Source organism: Zalophus californianus, chromosome 6, assembly GCF_009762305.2.
Source record: "Zalophus californianus isolate mZalCal1 chromosome 6, mZalCal1.pri.v2, whole genome shotgun sequence".
In the NCBI taxonomy this organism is placed as follows: Eukaryota; Metazoa; Chordata; class Mammalia; order Carnivora; family Otariidae; genus Zalophus; species Zalophus californianus.
The window spans coordinates 9,770,670-9,793,788 of NC_045600.1; the positions used below are offsets into that span (position 1 = coordinate 9,770,670).

General features: G+C 51.8%; 1 protein-coding gene and 1 long non-coding RNA gene across 2 annotated transcripts in view; one reads left to right on the forward strand and one right to left on the reverse strand.

Annotated features, from left to right (window-relative positions):
* LOC113909808 overlaps positions 1 to 10,949 on the reverse strand; it is a 37,483-nt gene extending 26,534 nt beyond the window's left edge. The window contains exons 1-3 of the long non-coding RNA XR_003515827.1: positions 10,864 to 10,949; positions 10,084 to 10,209; positions 9,705 to 9,869 (exon numbers count right to left, since the gene is read on the reverse strand). This is a non-coding gene — a long non-coding RNA (uncharacterized LOC113909808). The remainder of the gene's footprint in view (positions 1 to 9,704; positions 9,870 to 10,083; positions 10,210 to 10,863) is intronic.
* Positions 10,950 to 10,974: 25 nt separating this feature from the next.
* Positions 10,975 to 12,976, forward strand: GSC (goosecoid homeobox). The gene is made up of 3 exons (XM_027571375.1): positions 10,975 to 11,505; positions 11,946 to 12,205; positions 12,546 to 12,976. Exons 1-3 carry the CDS (start codon positions 11,151 to 11,153, stop codon positions 12,699 to 12,701), a joined length of 771 nt encoding a protein of 256 aa, XP_027427176.1. The 5' UTR covers positions 10,975 to 11,150; the 3' UTR covers positions 12,702 to 12,976.
* The last annotated feature ends 10,143 nt before the right edge of the window (positions 12,977 to 23,119 follow it).

A 23,119-nucleotide genomic window follows, 5' to 3' on the forward strand; every position in this document is an offset into this window, starting at 1 on the left:
CCTTCCAGATCTTTCTCTTTTGTGTTTAGATTTATTTCTCAAACACCATACAGCACTTACTATGTTCCGTGCATTGCTCGGCTTTCCAAATATTAACTCATATGAGCCCACAGTCAATGTTGCTGGGCTGTGTATGTGAGCACGCACGCATGCGCACGCGCGCGCGCGCACACACACACACACACACACACACACGCACACAGAGTCATGAAGTTACAGTTCTGTAACTTGTCTTTATTATTCCACAAGACATCCTGGAGATCCTTCCATATTAGTACATATAAGATGGCCTTATTCTCCTCAATGGCCGCGTGGTTATTTATGACGCGCGCGCACTGGTATATTTAATGAGTACGCTACCTATAACATTTAGGTTGCCCCCTAATGAATTTCATCATCCGTCGTGAATCTCCTTCCGCAGACCTTGTGTGTAGTATGAGTGGAGGGGATCGCTAGGGTGGATTTACTCAGGGGTCTTAAATCTTAATCTTCAGTAGGTTAGCGTATGAATAATATATGTCACGCCCAAACAGGTTTGGGGCAGGGTGGTGGGGAGGAGGAGGCGCATGAAGAGGGATGGGGCCTGGGGTTACCTGTGAACCCTGACCTAAAAACTGCCCCTTCCACACTGGCTTCCTTGGGAGGCAGAGATACCTCCTCTGGAGGTGTGTGCACAGCTTTTCCGGAGGACCCCACCCTCCCAGCAAGTGGTCCCTCAGCTTCTCAGACTCCCCACAGTTGGAAGCCACCCTGATTTTTCCCACAGCAGAGTTGGAGTAGCTGTTTTTTTAAGAAGGAAAAGGCTAGGCTGCACAAGGAGGGGTCTGGTGGAAGGAGCCCCAGGCTACCAGGAGGCCCAGCCAGGAATGATGGTGCCGCGACCTCCCCTCTGAGACCAGGAGCAAAGTGGTTAGACTTCTCTGGCCCTCGGTCTCTTCATCAGGCAAGCCGAGTTACTTGGCCCTGCCCTGTGGCTCCGGGTTACTTTAATCTGAGAATCCCATGTAGTGGTGGAGAACTGCAATTCCTAAGTGATGCACCATTTTCCTTAGGAAATCCCCCAGGATAGGATTCGAAGCTTTTGTTTGGCAGCGAGCAAAATCCCAGTCCTCTATCTACCGGGCTCCAGGTAGTTATGCTTCTCTGTCCCTTGGTGAATAGCTTTCTTAAGGCTGTGCGCAAGAGCTGGGGAGCCCTCATGGTAAATATCCCCTAACGTGGGAAGGATTTTGCACCATAACAACGACCAACCGCTGCTCGATGGGTGCACACGCTCACTTGTCGTGAGCGTGGGATCCTACCATCTCCATTTTACAGAGTCCAAGACTGAGACTCAGAGAGGTGACGGGGTTTGGCTCCCACTCACACAGTGTGCAAACGTCAGAGCTGGAAGTCAGCCTAACAACAAAAAGCCTGGACTTCTAGCCACTACACCACCCACAGCAGGAAGCAGCTCTTGGAATTGGAAGCTCTGGAACCAGACAGAGAAAGTTGAGCTTTGTCAGCATTTAACATGACTCCTCTGCGAGATGAAGGGCAAGGGCCTAGAGTTTCGCCGTGGGGTCTCTCCTTAACTTGCTTTGTCGCTGTGGAGGGGCAGGGAGTGGTAAGCGCGGATTTCAAAGAGGCCCCTTTGGGAGGCCCACCGGCGGTACCTGTCACTGCGTACGTCTCTAAGAGGCCATGTTTTCAACTACCCAAGAGCAGGAGGAAAGCATCACGGAGGGCCAACTTTGCCCAGGCAGCTCTGCCCCCACCTCTCCATGTGGCCTTGAACTGGATTCTGACCCTTTCTGCCCACCCCTCCCCCAGGCCGTACCCCTGGGAGATGGGGATGCATCCTCCCTGAACCGAGCCGGAACTCAAACTGATGTTGAAGAGCAGCGGATGTCTGCGCTGAGATGCAGTTCCAGCTTGTTTCCTGACTGCTCTCCCATTTCACAGATAGGAAAAGGAAGGCTCCAGTGGAAACATAAGCCAGGCCAGACTGGGGAGTCTTCGTGCTTTCTTCACGTGCTTTCTTCCTGACCCTCCCAGAGGACAATGGGCCACTCCACCCAGATGTGTCAGTCCTCAGGTACAAAGGTGACGGTCAGCCTCCATGTGTGCGCAGGTGTGTCTGGAGAGACACAAGGTTACCCGCACGCCAACTCACTCCCGTGCACACGCTAGCCACACGATGATCCCAGCCAGCGTCCGGGCAGACGGATGGACAGACCTTCTCCCTCGCCTGCTCTTTTATTCTGTTTCAGGAGAGCACCCACCATGGTTAATGAACACTCTCCTGCTGATGGTCTTTAGCCTGGAATTTGGGGGGATGTAGAAGCAAGGACGTGGCATAGGGGAAGGGGTGAAAATGTATTCTTTCCTTAAACAAGTGACTTAGCACATTCCCTGGGCCAAGGCTGGTGGTCAGCTGGTGGGACACGTGGAACAGAATCAACGGTGGTTCTGCCTATGGGGTCCCAGCCCCAACGCCTCCAACTCTAGGAGGTCTCGTTCTGGAGCCCAGCAAGGCCCCAGTGATTACCTCCAGGTCTTCAGAGTGGCGGAGGCCATGTCCACACAGCTGGACAGGGAAGCCAGTGTGGCCCCGCTGAGCCAACAGGAGAAGGCCACGTAGGAGGGGGGAAGAGAGGCAGAGAAGGCACAGAGAATGAGCAGCCCAGAGCCCCATTTTGTAGAACCGACTGGGTGGTTTGTCCTAATTAGACATAGTCATGGCTGATCCTCAATCCCAGTTTCCACCGCCTTCCGCCCCAGGATGCAGATCTTTGCTCCCATTTAGAACAGGAACCCATAAAAAGGCAATTTGTTACTAGGTTGCGAGAGGAGGTCAGCCCAGACAGAGATCCAAGGAGCGAGATTTCACAGCGACTCCAGCTTCCCGAGCGAGAAATATTCAATAAAGAATTCCCCTGAAATATGGAGTGGTGTGCATTCGTCACACATATTCAATATCCACCCTTCCTCACCAGATCACCCCTGCCATGCAGAGAGCTCTGAAAGCAACCCACTCCACTGCTGCTCTTCTATGGAAGGATGTGAATGGTGAACAAGTTATTTCAAAAATTATTTCAAGTGAAACATTCACTTGATCATCTAGTTGAAATTGGAAAGCTACTTTCTGAGGGTTTTGTTGGGGGGGGGGGATGGGGAAGAATGGCCACAGCTTAAATCAGAATGTGGATAGCATTATCAAAAACTTCTGTTCCTGTCTTAAAGTCAACTGGAGATCCTTTAAGATCCAAATAATTCCAGAATCCTAGAGTTTCATAAAAAGCATCCTCATTAGCTGAGCACTGACCGTGTTTGTTGATGCCAGCATTTCACTTGCAAATATTGCGCTGACCTACCAGGCAGAGCTGAAAATGACTCTATCTACAAACCTTCTGAGAGGGGAATGAAATGTTCTTTGGGGACCTGTTAAAAAAAACCTGCAAGGTATCATGTGGACAAGAGGAGTTCTTTTCAGTTCAACTGTCCTATGTTTGGCTCATACACTCAATTCCCCAAGCTATCATTACTACAAACAGACTACTTTTCCCCATTATACATAAATTACAAACAACCCAATGACAGGGGAGATGGACTCTTGTGATTTTAAATCCAAGACCTTCTGGTCTGCAGAAAGAATGTTACTGCTAAGTGAAACCAAATCCACCTCGCGGACCCAGCATCATTCAGTTTTCGTCCCTGGCTGCAGGCAGATACCCAAGACAAGAAAATAAACACAAGCTCCAGAGAGAAGGTGACCAAGGAGCTGGTACCGGGGTTCACTGGCCCGGAAATGACCAAGTGTGCAATATGAAGGTGTAGGGGGCTGGGGGAAGGTGTGTGTGCGTGCATGCGCACACATAAGGCAGTGTATTCCCCAAATCCTGATCTCCTGGCTACGAAAAGATAATAAAAGCCCCAAAACAAATCAAACAAATGGAAAGTTGAGGGTGTTTCTGGGAATTCTCTTCCTTTCCCCCCTCAGGGACAGAGAGGTGATCTGAATTATCAGCCTCCTCTGCCCATGGCAAAGCCAAGTTAAGGTTGAGTGACAGCATCAGACCCTCTGGCTGGTGGGATTGAGCAGGTGACATGACCTGTGACCTCCGAAAGTGGCTTTCTTCCCCCCACTCCCCGTGAATCTGACTCCTGAGGCTTCAGAAGCCTTGATTTCTGCATATAACCAAGGGACAGGGGAGTCTGGCTGCTTCTTTAAAAGGCAGACAGGAATGAATGGGCCCAAGTAAGGGCCCCTTCTGGAGTTCAGGAAAACTATTTTAAAACCACCACTGACAGTGATGCTGGAGCAAATCCGAGCCTCCTTGGTGAGTGACTGCTTTGAAGGACAAGACACATCTGGGAAGACCCTTGTTAGTTTCCTCACTCTGATGTTTTAAAAAGAGCCAAAAACGCTACCTGCTATACATTTCACATCCAGATCTTAAGAGGACGTGGTGCCCAATGACCATTTTAGCAAGTCCTCCTTAAAAAGATGAACACGCTAGCAAAGTTTCATATGACACGTATCTCCACCGATACTAACCTTTCCGGACACTACCACTACCACTCAGACACAGCTATCTTTTCCTCTAATTTTCAGTTTTATTTCATAATATTTTCTCCTTCCCAAACAAAACAAAACAAAACAAAACAAAACACAAAAACCCCAAAGCCCTCAACCTCTCAAATTATCTTTTAAGTATTAAGTGTTCCTCTCTTACCCCAAATACATCCCTTGCCTAGCTAATTTTGATCACAAACACATTTTTGGGGTAAGTTCCTAAAAGTTAAGCAGCCGAAAGCTACGGAAATATTTTATTAGAGAATCAGTTGTTTTTCTAAGAACTTTAAAATGACAGCTAATAGGGAAAAAATTACCCTTATTTCAAAATGGACAGAAGAAATTAGACAGGAATGTAGAACGCTCAGGAAAAACAAAAAAAGTCTGGTGCCTTCTTTATGCTCTGAAATATGGCCTTTCCTTTCCGGTTTGCTGACCACAGTATGTGTTGGAATGCGTAAGAAATGTAAATAAAACACCTTCTCTTGTCTTTCTGGGTCGGCCTTTTTTTTTTTTTTTTTTTTTGCTGCATCACGGCTTTGTCCCAGGACAGTCTCTCTATAAAGAAGATCTCAGTCTGCTCCCGTGGCTCAACTGTGTACAAAGAAACCTGTCTCCATTGCTTCCTATCTCCCCTTAGTTCCTCCAAAACTTCACAGAGGGGAGAGATCTCTCGGGAAAGTTTGTGTAGGACAACGCTGACCTACAGGATAGAGAGGGTGGGACAGGGAGAGCAGGGGGGAAGGCGAGGTGGCTGCCAAGCCCGGGTGCAAGTCAAGGTTTGGCCCCGTCTAGCACTGGGGTAACCGGGTAACCTCAGGGGCCGGGCTCCTTGCTCTGTCTCCCTCCCTCTGGGCGAGGGGCCTTCCAATCCACATCCCAAGCTTGTTTACGGGAGACAGAGATATTAGCAACAAATGCATTTATGCAGATTTATCAGTGTGTTTCAGAACCGCCTGGCAGCCCAGAAGTGCTTTCTGAATTGTGCCCTCTGCCGTCTCTGCAATCCCCAGCGACAGCCTCCCACTGCGAAAGACCCCCGTGCATGACTCAGACCCGCCATTTGTGTCCAGTGATTCCGAGCCCCCGGGTGATTCTCTTCCCAGACGGAGTGATTTTTGCATCTTAATGGGTTCTGTGACACGGGAGCCATTTCGCTGGTAACGTCCTGAAGTGATACCTAGATTTTTAACACCTATTTGTGTGTTGGACGGATTGGCTCAGCTCTACATAAGCATTTAATGATAAGGCAGTCAGTCCCAGCCCTGCTTAAGTGTCCCCTCAGACGGGCTGGCTTAAAGAAAAATGACAGAAAATGTTCTTTAATAACTATGGTTTATCCATTTCTTTCAGATAGTAAGTGGCACGTTCTCACCTCATTTGTAGCTTTTAATCCCAAATGGACACTGCTTTTGAAATATCCTCTTTCTTTCCGTTTTTTTTTTTTTTTTTTCCTCCCTGAGGCTGCCACTGGAAAGTTGAAATCTAGCAAGAATGTAATGGTAGGTGCCACAGCTTTCAGAATTACAGGGTGACCGCCTGAGCTGATCCTAAAAAGCAAGTGTCTTTTTTATACCGCATAAAAGGCTGAAATGTTTACATATCAAAAGGCTATAGGCCAATTTCTGTCAAAATTACACATGAAGTTAAGCAGTACAAGCAATTTATTTAAACACTAGTCATTGTAGAAAAATTCAAAACCATATGCTCTTTTAGCAGTTTTTCACAAATGCATTTGACCCATGACTTGGCTAGACATACAAGCTTCATAATTTACTCTAAATTTCAAATCCTCTTGACGTTTAAATAAAAGATCTTCATTAATGAGGTTTACATGAATGAAAACTTTAGAAGCTGATATCGGTTAGCGAGGGGCTGCGGGACCCGTCTGTGCATTCGCTCTAATTTTCAAATGACTGACTTTGCTAATCATTTCAAGAGAAAGTTCCACTGAGAACAAATTATCGTCATTTGCATTCTGTGATTTGCAAAAGCAACGGTGCAAGTCACTTTGAAAGAAACTTGGGTAAACAGCTCGGCTGAGAGTGTATTTCTGCAACCCTGGAAACCCGGAGCTATTTTTTTTTTCTGATGCTTTGGGAAGACGTCATTTTTCGACACCCTCTTCTCCCCCCCCACCCCCCCTCCCCGAGTTATGTTGAGTTTTCCTAACACCTTGATTATTTCGTCCTCAGGGGCTCAGAGTGCTTATTTGGAATGTTGCAAAACTTTGAGCAAAACTCAGCTAGTAAGCGTCCCTACATCGCCCTTGACTGCCTGCAGAAGATCCAGCCCTTGCGCGCTTGCCCCTTAGCGGGGTGGTATCTGCTCCTAGATGTACTCCACCTACCCAGCCTGACACGGAAAACCCCCTGGGGCTACCGGAGGTGTCCTCCAAAGAGCAGGGCCACGGACCGGGGTTTGAGCACCATTTTTGAGGCACTGGATTTTTTTTTTTTTAAAAGCCCGTCTACAGACAAAAAAAAAAAAAAAAAAAAAAGCCGATTTGCGCTATGAAGGCTGGATGGGGTCTCGACGCTGTGCACCGGCTGCATCCGGGTCTGCTCATTGTTCCTCATTCCTCCGACCCAGCTAATTCTCCCTGGGGGAGGGGGGTCCCCTACCTTTGAAAAGGACACGTCAGCTTTTTTTGCCCTTGCCACGAAAAATCCTTAAGGGCATCCGATTATGAGCTGTGATCGGCTGAGAGGCTGAAAGAATTAGGAAAGTTCTCCAAACCGCAAGAAGACCGCACGTGCATTTTTTTTTTTTTTTTTACAGCCACGGGTGCGTGCGTGTGCGTGGTGCGTGTGCGGAAGGATCGTGGGCGACAGTTTCCTCCCGAACGAGAACCTCTTGGGGAGGGTGGCGATAGCCAAACGCACACTCCAAATTTGGGCACTCTGTTTTAAATCAGAGAAGCAATTTAATCTCTGCGCTATGAATTAATTTAGCGATGATTGTGGAGGAATAAAAAAAGCCCCTTGTCAGATACCGAACCGCACGTATACCTTACGCACTCAGAATCCGCTGATCTATTCTTTATTAAAAATGAGGGCTATTACCGGGGCGACTGACTCCTCAACAAACACATTTTCCTAGACTTCTGGCATGGTGATTGCTTTGTGTGAAATCGTGTTTGGGTGATAATAAGTAAAATCAGCGGCGTGTTTACTGCATGTCCGACCTAAGCGCTTGCTGGCCGCCTCCGGACGCTCGCGGTCCTCCCATGCTGAGCGGTGCCTGCGGGGCCGACAAACAATCGCTTAGAAACAGGAGGCAGGCAATTTGTGTGCGTTGCATTTGTTATTCCAGTTGCCCCTGGCTTCACGAGGCGGATGATTGTTTGTTTAGTGCCTGGCGGACACTTGTGGGTTTCGGCCCGCGGAGGAAGCTCAGCGCGGGGCGCCGCACCGCTGACTGCCTTCCCCTGCTCCTGCGCCCCGCGGACACAGTGCAGCCTGCAGATTGAGGGGCAACAAGGATGGGGAGCCCCCGCCGCGCAGGGGGTGAGCTCCCTGGGAAAGAGAATAACTGGCTGAATAACTGGGGCAGAGAGGCTTTTGGGTCCCTGTGTCCTCTTCCCAGAAAGTCCCTTCTGCAAGAGGACAGAGCTTTCAGACTCGCTTGTCCTAATCGTGGACCTAGCTGATAGAGACCCTGCCCTGGGAGGGGGTGGGGATAGCAAGCTCCTTTGCCCCAATGAAAAGAACTAGAAAAATGCCCCAAAGTCTACCCCCAGTCTCCTTGGCGAACGGGCGACAATTCTCTATCCTCATTAATTCTTAAGGTTGTAAGGGACCCAATGATTGTTGGCGTTGGTTCCATCAACTAAAAAAACAAACAAACAAAAAAACAAAAAGACAACAAACCGAGACCTAGAGAGGAGGGATAATTTGCAAGGTGGCAACGTTGGGTCGAGAACTCTGACGCTCAGACTCCCTGTACAGTGCTCTTCCTTCCAGGAATCGGATGGTGCCGAGAGCGCACTGCATTAAAGCAAGGGGCGAAGTCTAGGGGTTTGCTAAATATGATTATTAAAAAGAACTATGTACCAAGTGGAAGAAGGCATGACGTGTGTGTGGCGGAGGCTGTCTTATTTAAAACCTAGAAATTGCTCTTTTTAGAAATCTGGCTGACGTCTTGGCGCCTTGCTGGTCTGAGCACCTTCACAGAAATGGACGAGGAATCGGCCTCGGTTTTCTGCCTCCGCCCGGTTCAGCTCACACACGCGCGCTGCCCAGAGCGCCCAGCCCCGAAACGCAAACTCGGCCAACTCACTACAGGAGTTGCAGCCTCTAGTTGTCTTCCATCAGTTGCCCTGCAGAATCAGACCCAGGAAAGGTTGGCGGGGAAATGTGTGCCCGGAAACTGGTGATTTTTAAGTCTCCCGAGTGGAAAAAATGCTTCTATCCCTAGTTAGTAGCAAAGGGAAAGCGCTGCACTTCTTTCCCTAGACCTGACCTCTCTGAAGGGGAGGGTCACTGTCCGTCCCCTGGGAGTGGTTTCTAGTGTTAAAAAAAAAAAAAATCGATTGCCTTCCCAAACTGAGACCCATCCCGGTCTTGCCCTAATCTCCCCCTACAACAACTTTTTAGTCCGCTCAGAGTTCAAAAAGGCAAGGCTCTTGGGCCCCGAGCGGGTGGGCCTGAGGGTGCAGAGGTCCACGAAGGGGAGGCCTAGGAAAAGCGCCGCCGCCTAGCTTCTCCCCGGCCGCTCCTGCGCACTGCCCGAGTTCTGCGCCCCGGCCGGACCTAACCTCAGCGCCACGGCTCCCCTGACCCTGGAACAGTAATTGACAAGTGCCCTTTCCCCTTTGCCCTGCCGCCCGGGAGGAGGCAGCCCACAGACGTGGCCTTGCTGAAGTAACATCAGACATCCCTGCGGGGATCCCTGTTAATTAGCCCGAGAGCAACAGGGAGAAATGGGCGTTGAGTTAAAGGCGGCCCTCCTTCGGCAAACCCGAGTTGCCCCCCAACCCGGCCCTCGGGCCGTCTCGCCGGGGCTCGGCCCTACCTCTTCCCCTGGAGTGGCTGGAGGTGCCTGCGCGAAGGGCCGAGAAAGGACATCTCTGCAAGGCTGGGGCTTGCGCCGGGCCCGCAAGTACCTCGGGGGCTACTTTCGTTCCGCGCGCACCATCGCCTACCTTCTCGAAGGGCGCTCTGCCGCCTGCGCACGGTCGCGGGCTGGATGCGCCTCCGGCAGGCAGCTCGGGCGGACGAGCAGTGCGGCGCCGAGGATCCCGCAAATCAACGGCGGCCGCCTGCGGCAAGCAGAGCCCGGCTTCTGCCAGGCCGCCGGGGCTGGGGGCCTGTCGGGTGAAGGACAGCTAGGGGGCCTGTCCCATTCAGGGGGCTGGCGAGACGGACGGGGAGAATGCGACTCAACTGTTGGGAAACGGGCTGGGGAATCCCCAAAGCCCCATTTCTGGATTTTGGATTGAAAACAAAAACAGGATGGGGGAGAACACACCCCATTTCCAAGAATAATTTTTTAAAAAGCAAAAGATAAAACGTAAAACCTACCGACACCCACGCAGGGAACAGCTGGAAGCATCGCTTGAGCGTGTTACTCTTGGTGGCGAATTTTAATTTGGTCTCTGCTGTGTAAGGGCCTACGGATTCCTATGGTAGTTGTCAGACCCAAAGTGACTGCGAAAAAAATAGACACATATTTTAAGAACCACAACGCACCTCTTTCGTCGATTTCGCCTTTACAAATTTTGGCCTTTGCAAAAACAAAAGGGTTGGGGGTGGGGTTACCCTGTTCCACTCGGGAGAGAACCTCGAGATTTAAAAAAAAAAAATAGAGGTGAAATTTGACGGTGAGGGCTTGGGGGTCCGGAAGAAGAACGGAGTTTTTAATCTTAAGAGAGGACGCAGCCCCTCACATTTTCTAAGACAAAACAAGTTCCGAAATGGGGCAAAAAGTAGCCCCAAAGTAAAACTGGCCACAATAAATTGGAGTTTCTCGCAGAGGAAATCGCACCCAATAATAGGACCCAATCTGAGAAAAAAGGGTGGGGGCGGAGAGGTCGGGCGGAGGGAGTTGTTAACTGCGCCGCACAATGGAATTAATGAGATTAACCGGAGCAATTAGGACGCCCGCCCAGCTCGGCCGGCCCGCGGCGGGGCCGCTGAATGGGAAAGATTAGGTTAATTTCATTAATTTGCAATCCACAATCCCTTCTCTGGCCCCCGCAACCCCCTCCCCTTGGCACCTCTCCCCCTCCCCCTTCCCTAAAGCCCCCCACCCAAAGGAACAGAAAGGGCCAAATCTGGTTCTGTTTGTCATCTGCATATTACCAGGAACTAAATCCAGGATGACGTCGACTCAGTATAAAACCAACAAGAGGTTCAGCTGGTCTAAACTCCGTCCTACCCGCGGGTTGAGTTCGGCGGACGCTGCTGCGAGGGGAGGGCAGGAGGAGGGAGAGCGGACGCAGGGGGCGGGGAGGGGCGCGGGGCTGCGCGCTCGCCCGCGCTCTCTTTCGGTTTGGTCGGCCGCTGGAGGAGAGTGGACCCCCCCCAACTTTGAGGCTTTTTCCCCGGCGCCTCCCCGCCGCCCCCCGGTCCCGGCGCGGGGCTCGGGGATGCCCGCCAGCATGTTCAGCATCGACAACATCCTGGCCGCCCGGCCGCGCTGCAAAGACTCGGTGCTGCCCGTGGCGCCCAGCGCCGCGGCTCCCGTCGTCTTCCCGGCCCTGCACGGGGACTCGCTCTACGGCGCCGGCGGCGGCGCCTCCTCGGACTATGGCGCCTTCTATCCGCGCCCCGTGGCCCCCGGCGGCGCAGGCCTCCCGGCCGCGGTCGGCAGCTCCCGCCTGGGCTACAACAACTACTTCTACGGGCAGCTGCACGTGCAGGCGGCGCCCGTGGGCCCGGCCTGCTGCGGGGCCGTGCCGCCGCTGGGCGCCCAGCAGTGCTCCTGTGTCCCGACGCCCCCAGGTAGGGTCGCGCCCGCGCCGGCCTTCTTGCCGCGGTCCTCGGTCCCTGGGGCTGGCGCTGGTTTTTGTTTTTTTGTTTTTTTTTTCATTTTTTGCACTAACTTTTCTCCTTGCACATACGAACCTCCCCCCCTTTTTTCTTGGCCGATCCGGCACGGGGGTTTGTACACTTGCTGTAAACTTGAGGCGAGAGTTAGGGGAAACTGTAACTTAGTGGCTGCGTGGGGAGACGAGGCTTTTGGGATTCCCTAACTGGCCCTGGGAGTGTGCGGGTGGACGCTCTAGCACGCTTCCCCCATTGCCCTGCATTTCCGATTTCCGCGCGCCCCCCATTCCCAGCGCCCCGTTGCAGAGGATTTTCTAGGGGGAGTGGGTCGGAGCGCGGGCGGGCGGTGTGCGCAGTGGCAGGGGAGCCGGCCGACCGTGCGTCCTCTGTCGCAGGCTACGAGGGCCCCGGTTCGGTGCTGGTGTCCCCGGTCCCGCACCAGATGCTGCCCTACATGAACGTGGGCACGCTGTCGCGCACCGAGCTGCAACTCCTCAACCAGCTGCACTGCCGGCGGAAGCGGCGGCACCGCACCATCTTCACCGACGAGCAGCTGGAAGCGCTGGAGAACCTCTTCCAGGAGACCAAGTACCCAGACGTGGGCACCCGCGAGCAGCTGGCCCGGAAGGTGCACCTCCGCGAGGAGAAAGTGGAGGTGGGCGCGCCTGCGGGCCCTTGCCGGCGAGATCTGGCCCCCGCCGGCTTAGCTCGGCTCTGCAGCCGGACTCGGCTCGGGTCTCCCTGAACTTGACCGACATCCCGCGGCGGCCCGGAGGCTGCTGGAGGGCGCCTTAGGCCCAGGAAGTTGCAGGGAAATGCGGAAGCGGGAGCGAGTCTCCCGTCCTTTTGTGGGCGTGCGCGCGGGGTCCCCGGCTTCCGAGCCCACGCCGGCGTCATCCGCGGCCGCCGAGGGCCCCCCGGGGTGCCGGGGCCGCGGGGGTGGGGGGAGCGCGCCTTTGATCTTAACTGTTGTTCTGTCCTCCGTTGCGCAACAGGTCTGGTTTAAAAACCGCCGTGCCAAATGGAGGCGGCAGAAGCGGTCCTCGTCGGAGGAGTCGGAAAACGCCGAGAAGTGGAACAAGACGTCGTCCAAGGCGTCGCCCGAGAAGAGGGAAGAGGAAGGTAAAAGCGATTTGGACTCGGACAGCTGACGGCCGCGGGCCGGCTGTGGTTCTTGCCTAACTCGAAGGACTTGCACAGACAGACGATACTACTTTCTTGCACACGCGCTGCCTTGCGGGAGGGGCTCGAGAAAGAGGAACGAGGAGCTGTAAATAGTGTACAGAGCCGGGAGGGCCGACGCCTGGGGTCGGGGTCGCGCCGGGGCTCGCAGCCCCGAAGTCCGAGGCCGCCGGCGCCTCGCTCCCCGCCGTAGTATTTATAGTTAAGTTAACGGTGACAATACAATAAAGTGATGGCGATGTAGACGGGCCACATTCTGTATTTCCTACCAACCTCCCCCACCCCCATCTGAGGCCCCATAAAGAAATCTACTTAGTCTTGTAGCTTCGAAAGAAAAATCGGGCAGCTCTGACCTGGCCCGGAAAAAGAGGAAGAGAAGAAGAAACTCTGGGCATGAATTCGTCACAGGACGGGTGTCCTTGCTTTAAAATCCACTTGGTCTCCAGGGCTGCAGGGAGAGGGGGAGAGGGGCTTTGCCGGGCTGCCAGGGGCAGGTAGCATTGCCCAAGAGAGGGGACAGCATGGGGTTCCTGTTCCCCCTCGCCCTGGGGAGAACAAGGACTTTTTTCCTCCCTGTTGCGGCTAGGACGCCATAGCGGAAAAGCAGGATCCACCGCGGAGCTCTCTCCAGAACTGGCTCAGCCATCCCTGTTCCCACGAAATCCCCAGATCGGACGGAGGCTGGGACTCCTAGGGGGGAATTAGGTGGTGGGCATGCCTCTCTCCCGACACTTTTTTGGATCTTTCGTGGCTGCTCTGGGCTGCCCTGCTGCCCCACAACCCTGCTGGGCACAGCGCCTGTCCTGCCTTGCGGCTCTTAAGCTGCGGCCTGGGGCCCACTAGGGACCTCCCCGGCGCTGGGCCCATGGTGCTTTAGCCCAGGCATTTGGGGTGGCCAGATCTGCGCCCTGAGCTCTGTCTGCCAGTCGCGTATTAAGAGCGTCGGGTGGCCACCGAGGCACTTTGAGGTGGGAGTGCTGATGCCCTTGGCTTTCTCCCCCCACCCCAATCTCCCCTGTGCACTGGTTGGGGCGGGAGGAGGCGCACCCCTGGAGCGCAGCTGGTGGGCTGGTCAGCAGCTTGTGAAGAACTGGAGAGGCAGAGAAGCTTCCCAGTGCTGGTGCCCACTGAGCTGAGTGCTTGGGACAGGGATGAAGACGAGAGCATGCATATTGTATGGTTCCCGGGACCCTGGGCCAGGGGTTGGGGTGGGTGGAGATCAAAGGCCAACAGGAATGGTTTTTAATGCTTCACCTTGATTGATTTTACAATAAATCCATCTTATAGATAAGGAAGCTAAGACCCCCAAGAGCTGCCAGGGTTGGCGGATGTGTGTGCTCCCCAGGGAGCAATGAGCTGCTGCTCCTACCTTTTCGGCTGCCTGGGGTATTTGGTGTAAGGACCCTCCAGGGGAGGTCTGTGCATCTCGCCTGTGAAACACAGCGCATGTAGAAAGGAGGGCTTTTTACAAGAGGCAGTATTTTTTCCTCCCACAGCGTTTTCATGTTTAAAAGGTAAAAGTGACTCCTGGAGTGGGTGAAGGGACACTTATGAAATATGGAGTGACTCCCAGTTAATCACCTTTTTAATAAGGAGTATCCCCCAGATGGAAGCAGGAGACAGCTATTTGGAGGCCAGGTGCCTAGAGGGTCAAGGTCACCTTGGCTCATGCGTGACCTTGAGCAAACTTCTGAACCCATTGGCTTTGCACCTTCTGGGACTGTAAAATGGGCACAACTATAATACCTCCTTCCCAGGGCTGGCATGGACAGAAAAGGCACGGAACTCCTATAGAATAGCAGCTGGTATGGGGGGAGTCCTTCAACATGGCTACATATTTTTTAAAAAATACTGTTATTTGTATTGTATCAAACCCAGTGCTTAGAGAGATTTATGTCCATTCTCATTTTGCTTTTCAAGAAACTGAGGTGGGGGAGTTGGCGCCATTTTACAGAGGAGAAAATTAAGGTTTCAGAAAAGTTAAATCTTTTAACAACGTTGAGCTTTAGAAAATACTCATCTTTGGGCATCTTTGCCCAAGTAAGTCTTATACTATAATTGGGAATGTTTCCACTAATATCAGTTCTGGTGAGAAATAATTCAAGAGGCCGTTACATTAATTTCTAATGAATCTTGCAATGGCTATTACATCTCCATGGTGAGAAAGCCTTGCCTGCCTTACGCCCCCCCCTCCTCTGTTGCTGTTCCTAGGTGCTGTCGTCTGTCCCACTGGAGAGGGGTGGCCAGGAAGAGCTCTGACTTCTATCCTTCCTCCAGTCTAGAACATTCTAACATAGGACATAATTGGGCAGCATCATTCCACCCTGAGACATCTGATGTCCCAGAACCCTGTTATAAACTCCCGTGTGTCTCTGTGCATGCCTTGCCCTTGGACTCCCTATAAACAGGGATCTTCCATTTTAAAAAATGATCTGCATTTGTCTAATCTGGAGAGGTGTCCAGTCAGGTGGCAGGGGGAGCGGGGTTGCAGGAGTAGGTTCTCAGACATTCTTCCCCCAGGAGCACCTGTTGAAAAGCCAGGACAAGTGGGGTATGCAAGGGGAGAGAGGGGGAAGAGCCAGGGGCCTCCTCCCAGCTTGGCCCCAGGCAGATGCAAGCCGGCAAGACGAAGGTCCTTCCCTGTCCTTCCCACAGTGCATGAGCCTAGGCCCAGCTTACTGGAAACAAACATAATAAACATCTGGAACGAAGAGGGAAATGTCAGGGTGGTCTAATTATATAGAGTTAACCCACCTTTTGCATTCCCCAGTCAGCTGTGGGGCTCAGACTTTTGTCTTAGCCTGGCCACTGGAGTCAGGCAGGGACAGATAGTGTCATGGAACAGAAGGCAGTTGGCCTTTAAGAGCTGTCTTCGGGCTTTGTCATTGTCTTTGAGAATTTGGATCCCAGTGTTCGAAAGTGGTGTGTATGCATGTTGAAAGGGGCAAGGCATAAGGCAAGAGACTGCCTGGATGGCCTGTAGCCTATACAACACCTTCCCCCCAAAATGAAGGTGTTCTCTCCATTGGACAGTCGGGCAAACTGAGGGACAAAGTTAACACAAGGGGCCAAAATGACAATTGTCATCTTCAAGGGACACAAGGCTCTTAAAAATTTCCATAAATCAGGCTGCCTCACAGAACTGAGAGTATTCTTTCCAGTGGTGATGCGGCTGTGTATAAAAGTTCCCCGACAGCAAATGATCCGCAGGAGTGAATGCTCTTGCCCCTGAGGGACATAGGAATTAATGTGCCCTAAAGTGCCAGAAAGATTCTGGCAAAGAAGAATAATGACAATCAGAGCCCCTCACAAGAGTCTTAGCACTTTCCACCACAAAGCCCTTCCACGTACATCTCTGGCCCTCTGGAGGGGAGAATCGCAGCCCATTTTGCAGATGGGAAGGAGACTCCGACAGACCAAGTTGCCTTGCCCAGAATGCATAGTAAATGGCACAGCAAATCTTGGAAACCCCAGACCTGAGCGGACGCTCCCACACACGTCTTGGGTTGGTAGCAAAGTATGAGGTAAGGGCTTCCAGCTGCCAGGTCACCTGGGCCAAGGAGGGTCCTGGCTGCAGGCAGCTGACAAGTACGGAGAATGGAGTGTGTGGGGGAAGAGCCGAGATTCTCGGGTTCTTGGATATTGCTGCGTAGCTGGTATGTTCTTACCATTGTTGTGGTGAGCTGTGCTGTGCGCATGTGAGGTGGGGCACAAGGGCCTGTAAACAATTGCTTTCTAAACCACACTCTTGGGGTGTGTGTTTCAATGACAGTTCTTGAATCAAGTTCCCTTTTACAGACTTTGGAACTTTGAGCTCATGTCTTAAGCCTCGTATGAAGGACGTCATTTTAATGGGTATGTGTGAGATCGGAGCTGGTAGATTCCGCTTTCGTTTCTTTGTATGTACGGGGGTGGGGGGGGATCGGGCAGCTGGAGGCTGGGAGGTCGGGGGTCACAGGGTGCTTTTTGTGACTCGTATGGGGTTTTAAGTGACTCAAGTAAAGTTGTTCAGGCACCAAGACTCCCACCCAGAGATCCCCGGTCAGGTCCCACTAATTCAGTTTCCCTTGTTCATGGCAAACTGCAAATGCAAACCTCCACCTTCAGGAAGATGGAATTCCAGCCTGGGGAGGGCAGGAGGACGGTGGTGTGGCCAGTGGGTGGCTGGGTGGCTGGTACCAGTGTGCATCTGAATGGGGCCACGTGCTCATCAAGTGACCCGGGCGAGGTTCCTTCCTCACCTGCACAGTGGGCTCCGGTTGAGGATTAGAATAATAATCTAAGAACCCGGCAGAGTGTCTGACACATTTATTATGTGCTTTGAAAAGCACCCTCAAATTGGCTGGATAATGCCCTGCATACGTAGGTTGGAATTAGGAATTGAGGAATGCCCCTTGTTTTTTAATTGTTGCTGGCGTAGCAGTTTATGCATGAGCACAGGACACAGACTGTAATGACATTAAATGTGACCACCATGGATTTAAGCCAAGGAAGCATCTGATAGGCATAATAGGTTGTATTCTCCCTAAGATGTTTAGGATGAGGGGATGAAGAGCGAAGGAGAGAATTTGGCATGGGTTTGGATTCCATTTCCAAGATTTATGAAATGACCTTGGAGTTTTTCAAAAGTAAAATGAAAACAAAATGTGGCAGCCAGTGCAGAGCTTCTTGAAAGTTCTAGAAGAGATGGAGCCAGCTGGGTCTTTGTTGCGGGGGCTTTGCACTTGTTGGGGAGACATGGTGTGTCCCCGATGCCTATCCCTGGAGCCATGTAACAATGCAGAAGACCTCTGGCTTGGTTTTAAATCTGGGGGTGGGGTGCGGAAAAGCCGTCTTCTTTTGCAGTCCAAATGACCCACGGGACAAACAGGATGCATTACAGCATGTCACGGTATTTTTAAGTGGGTCTGTAATTTTTGGATTCCAGCGGCCATGGTCATTTGCTCTCAGGTGTCCAGCCCTGGGAAGCATCAGTGAAGAGAGATCTTAAGAATCTCTCTCCCAAACCCTCTCTTCCCTGGGATTTGTTCCACTCGTACCTTCTGTTTTCCTAATTCCGAGGTCCTCTGGAGTCTGCTGACCAGAAGCAAGCGACCGTGTTCAGTCTCGCCGAGCGTTTGCCCGCCCTCCCTTAACCTGAGCTGATTTTATAGAACCTATCATTAGTGAGATAATTTTAGCTGTGATGGACAGAGTTCAAAAGTGTCCATACCCTTTCCTTCCTGATCTTCCAGTCGTAGAATGCCGAGCCCTGGAAATGCTCCCAACCTGTTGCATCGGCGAGGCTCCCGACCACTGAAAATGCCAGCAACAGCAGGTTAAGGAGACAGATTCCCTTTGTCGGTCTGAGCAAGGCTGAGCTCCTTTCCTGGCTATTGCCATGCTCCCAATGCTCAGAACTAACACACAGTTAACTTGTTTAAAAAAAATTTGTTGGTGGGGGGGGCAGGGAGGGAGGATGGGGCGGAGACAGAAATATCTTAAAAGTAAGAATTTTTCAGAGGAAAGCAAACCCGTGATGTCCAGCAGCCTACAGTGAGAAAGATGGTGTTACCCCAGGTGCAGTGTCCCAGGTGGCCACCCCGCACGTGGCCACAGGGCTGCCAGAGAACTGACCTCATGGCAAGGCCGTCCCTCCAGAGAGGGTGAGCTTGTGGCTGGGGTTGGCCTGCGCCAGCCAGGTAGCGGCTCCCTGCAGGCAGGCCAGCCTCGGGGGCCGCCGCCGTCTGACTCGCCCCAAGCGGCCTCACCGTGACTGTGTCCACTTTAATCGTGTCCCAAGCAAATTTTTGACATCGCCCGGCAAAGGCCTAGAGACACTTCTTTCCAGATGGAGTATGGCTAATCCTCCTTTGAAAATCCTCAAAAGTGCTAACTATGGGACCAGAAAAAGAAAACTGCCCTTCTCTGAGAAACGGGGAGGCCCAAAGCATTTGGAAAGTCCCCCCTCTTCAAGGGAGACTCAGAACTCTGTGAAGTCGGAATCCCAGCTGGTTGTTTCATCTGAAGATGTTCCGACTCCGGGGCCAGATGGCTGGGACATCAGGGGATGCGCATGTTCGACATTGTTTTGTATTTGAGGAATAAATATTTAAATCTGAAACTGAGTGAATCACTTTCTACTGAAGTGGGCAGGGATGGAAAGTTGTGTATGCTGGTGGATGTCCCCCACTGTCCTAAACATCACCCCAGCCTGTGTGATTCCTGCCACACTCAGAACCTTCAAAGAGGGGGTCCCCCCTGGGCTGGTGCAGGACGCCAGGAGCGAGGTGGGGGTGCTTCCTCTGCTTCGGGGTTCCGTTCTGTTTCTTCTGATCTGTGTCTGCTTTTGCTCTCAGACTCCCAAGGCACGTGAGTGAAAATGGAGACCCCTTGTCCCTTTGTCTTCAGTGTGGTGAAACCCCCTTGGTTTTGTTTCATTTGGGGCCTGTGTCCTAACTGGTCTCCGATACGAATGTGAGCAGCTGAAAATTTAACCCTTTTCTGGATTGTCATTAAAACTCTCAAAAGATTGTAGGTCTTTTTGGTTTAGATTTGAGTTTATAGAAGATGTGTAGTTTCTTTTTTTTTTTTTTTAAAGAAGGGAGTTTTGTTTTTTTTTTTTGCAACTTCCAGAGGGTGTTGTAAAAAAAAAAAAAAAAGGATCTTATGTTAGTTTGGGGATTGGCAAGTTTCATAATCATTTTCCTGGCCATGTCCTTATCTAATCCCTTCTAAGCCTTAGGAGGCAGGGTGGAGGTGGCGACGGTCATCTGGTTACATAATAGTGGTTACTTACACAGGTTTTGTCCTGTGTCTGGCCTGCACTGTTCTGACGGCTGTCATCTGTGATGAATCCATCCTGTCTGCCCCATTAGCAGAAGGTGAGATGACATGTCTATTCAAGTAAGGTTGGATCTTAGACTCCAAGTGCACTTCTCTTTCTGCCCTGCCGGACTTCCTTAATAAGGACCCGCCAGGAGTCTGGGTTTGAATCTCTGCCTGGTCACCAGCAGGAAATGTCATCTTTACGCTTCAGCCCCCTCATTGGATGTCCTCCCATCAAAATGGGAGGATGATCATTTCCGGCAACACATGAAAATTACCTGGGGCTTTGCAAATGCCCGTGGTTAATGACGGGAAACATACCAACACAGTAACAATACTCATGAGCGTATAATCGAACAATGTATTTATTCAAGACCTTCAATGAAAAGGTAGTAACGATGGCCTCCATTCAGCCCACAGATATTAAAAGGGTGCCCAGTCTCTGCTCGGTACTGTTCCAGGTGCTGGAGAGAGAACCTGTGCCCTCTTAGAGTTTGTGTTCTATTGGAGGAGATAGTCACTCACCAAAAAAACAGGCCGTAATTTCTGACCGTGCTAAGTACCAAGATGAAAACCAGGAGAAAAAAGTGTTAGCGGCTGGGGCAGGAGTTGGGATATTTCGCAGCATGGTCTGAGGTCTATGTGGTGAGGGGATTAAATGTTACCTCAAGTAGTCCTCCAGAGCAGGGACGGGCCGACTGCAGCCCATGGGCTAATCTGGCCCACTTCCTGTTTTGTCAATAAAGTTTTATTGGAACACAGCTGTGCCTGGTTCATTTATGTCTCGTCTGTGGTTGCTTTCCCCTGGAAAGGCAGAGTTGAGTAGCTGCAGTAGAAGCTGTAGGGCCCGCAAAAACTGAAAATACCTGCTGTTTGGTCTTCCGCAGAATAACTTTGCTGACCCCTGGTCTAAAGTTGAGAGTTTAAACCAAAAATGGAAACTGTGGCTCATAAGGGGTGGAGTGAGGATTTATACCTGTTTGCCCAATGCTTCATTTCCTTCTCTAGCTTTTAGCGCAGCGTTAGGCCCCTGTGACGGGGCTGGGGTCCAGAGGGTAGAATATCAGGTGGGTCTGGCAGAACACAATATGGTGCCTGATGCCGGGTTGCTGCTTTCTCAGTGATGTGCAAGAAACAGTTTTAGAACAATGGAAAACAGGATGTCAGGAAGTGCTAAATTTTGTGGCTTTGACTTGGAGATCAAGAGAGAAGACAGCCGCAACCCCAGAAGGCTTCCTAAAGGAAGCGGGAGTTGCAGGGGGGTTAGGATTTGGCCAGGTGGAGCCGAAGCACCAAGACAGGCAAGTATGGTGGCAGCAAGGAGACCACCTCATCAGATCAGCGAGGAGGCCGACACTCCCTGCATTCCTCCAACACTTGCCACACCCCTGCTGAGTGCCAGGCAGGCCCCCCGTAGCGTTTGGGCTGCAAACATGAACAGCAGCGCCCCTCCAGCCATGTGCCTCATTCAACACTAAATGCTCGGTGCGGGGGAGGAGTGGGACCCATGCCATGCTGTGGTTGGGCAGAGGCAGGGTCCTAGAAGCTTCTGAGAGTGGATCATGGGAGCCACATGCTTTGAGGCACATGGTGATGGGTGGAGGAAGAGGGAGAGAGCCTCGAGGAAGAGGGAGCAGCTTGAGCAAAGGTGCGGAGGTGGGAGGGCAGGGTGGAGGCGAACCCACCGAGGGAAGCTTTGGCTTGGAGGGCGATGAGGGGAGGAGCCTGGGGGGTATCCAGTCGGGCGTGTGCAGTGCTCAGGTCATTATTTTTTTAAAAACCAACTGGCAGAATAGGGGTCCCTGCCCTCCTAGATGTCAGAAGATAACCAAAGAAATGGCCAGGGTCACACTGACATGCGAATAATTCATGGACACTGCTGGCCACGGGCCTTTGTGGCCCCGTGGGGGCCATGTCCCGTCAGCATCTGCTCAGCATCCTCTCCATCTTCTATCAGAGGAGAGAAAAACATCTCACTTGGAGCCTTCTGCAGAGAAGGGGTTTTTTGTTTTGTTTTGGAAAGGGATTTTAAAATACAGTGATTTGTGGCGGGTAGCTGAGTTCATCAAAGTGAATTTTCCAGATGCTGCAATTTTTGGGCAGCTGACACGTCAAGGCTGCCTCATCTCCACCGCCTCCCCAATGCTCCAAGTCCCCCCTCCAGCCTCAGGCACCGATCCTACCCCATGGGAACCGTCCCAGGCATGCAGGCGACATCTTACAGAATGTCCTTCATGGTTCTTAATTCTTTGTGTCTATGGCAACCATGGGATGCGGGCAGGGTGGGGTCTGTTCTTCCCATTTTACAGAGGAGGAACTGGATCAAAGTCATCAAGCCGCTTTCCTAAGATCACGCAGTCGTGAAGAGAAGAGCGGAAGAGCAGAAGTCTCTGGCCCTGGAACTTTCCATTTATATCTGGCTCTGTCTACTTGCGGGAGTGTAGCTGCTCTCTTTCTGGATGTAGCAGCATGTTGGTTTCCACATGAAATGGGGCTCAAACTCATGCCCCTCCTGGTAACCAAATCCTCCACATGCCCCTTCCTCCAAGGCAGCCTTCTTGGACCACTCCGGCCTTTCATAGGCCTCAGAGACTTTGGCCTGATGGCTTGTGCATTCTAAGAGTTTGTAAAGACCCTTGGATGTGCTCGGACTTCATACAGACTCATACTGTCAGGATGGTCCCCTCCTGAAATAAATCAGGCTTTGTGTTTGCCAGTGACCATGAGATTCTAAGGCTTCAGAGGGCAGATTTGCCCCAAATACCTGTGGCTACCACCCTCCCCCCAACCTCTGTACTGATGTCCATGCATTGGCATAGAATCTCACCCCTTCCATACCAGGAGAGAGCACCTTCATTCAAAACCTCTGGCAAAAGGCCAACCTGGGAGGAGTTCTGTTAACTCCGTGGCATAGATTTATTCCTAAGCTGCTTCACCCCAGGGATCAGACCCAGGTCAGTTTTGATACGGAAGTCAGTGAGTGTTGGCGAGGCCTTTGCAGTCTGAGTGATTTTGCACGTAGCTTCTCACTGGGGCAAGTGGTCACCTGCCAGCGTTGTTGAGAGGTTTACCTGATTTAATGAGTGTGGACACTGTGTGATGGGTCCCATGATCAGGTGTCGGTCAAAGTCCCTGGTGGCCTGAGGACTTTACCTTGTACCCGGCGGGGTCCCTGTCAGCTCTGATGTCTTTCCCTTCAATTATTTGGTCTCTCCCGCATCCATCTTGCCTCTTAGAATGATGGACATATCTGATCTGGTCACTGGCCTGGCCAGAGACAGAAGGCCTCCGCCATGGGTTAGGTGGCTCCCTTGGAACATGGGCCACAGAGAAGCATCTGTGGAACATCGAATTTGTGCCCTTCAAGGAAAGCGTGGGGCCTCCACAGGCATTGGACATTTTTCTTCTTTTCCCAGAGTGGAAACTGTGTTCCCCAAAAGATATGTCCCTGTCCTAACCCTGGGAACCTCTGAATGTGCTGTTATTTGGAAAAAGGGTCTTTGTAGATGTAATTAAGTTAAAGGTCTCAGGATGAAATCATCCTGGATTTGGGGTGGGCGCTAAGTCCAATGACTAGTGT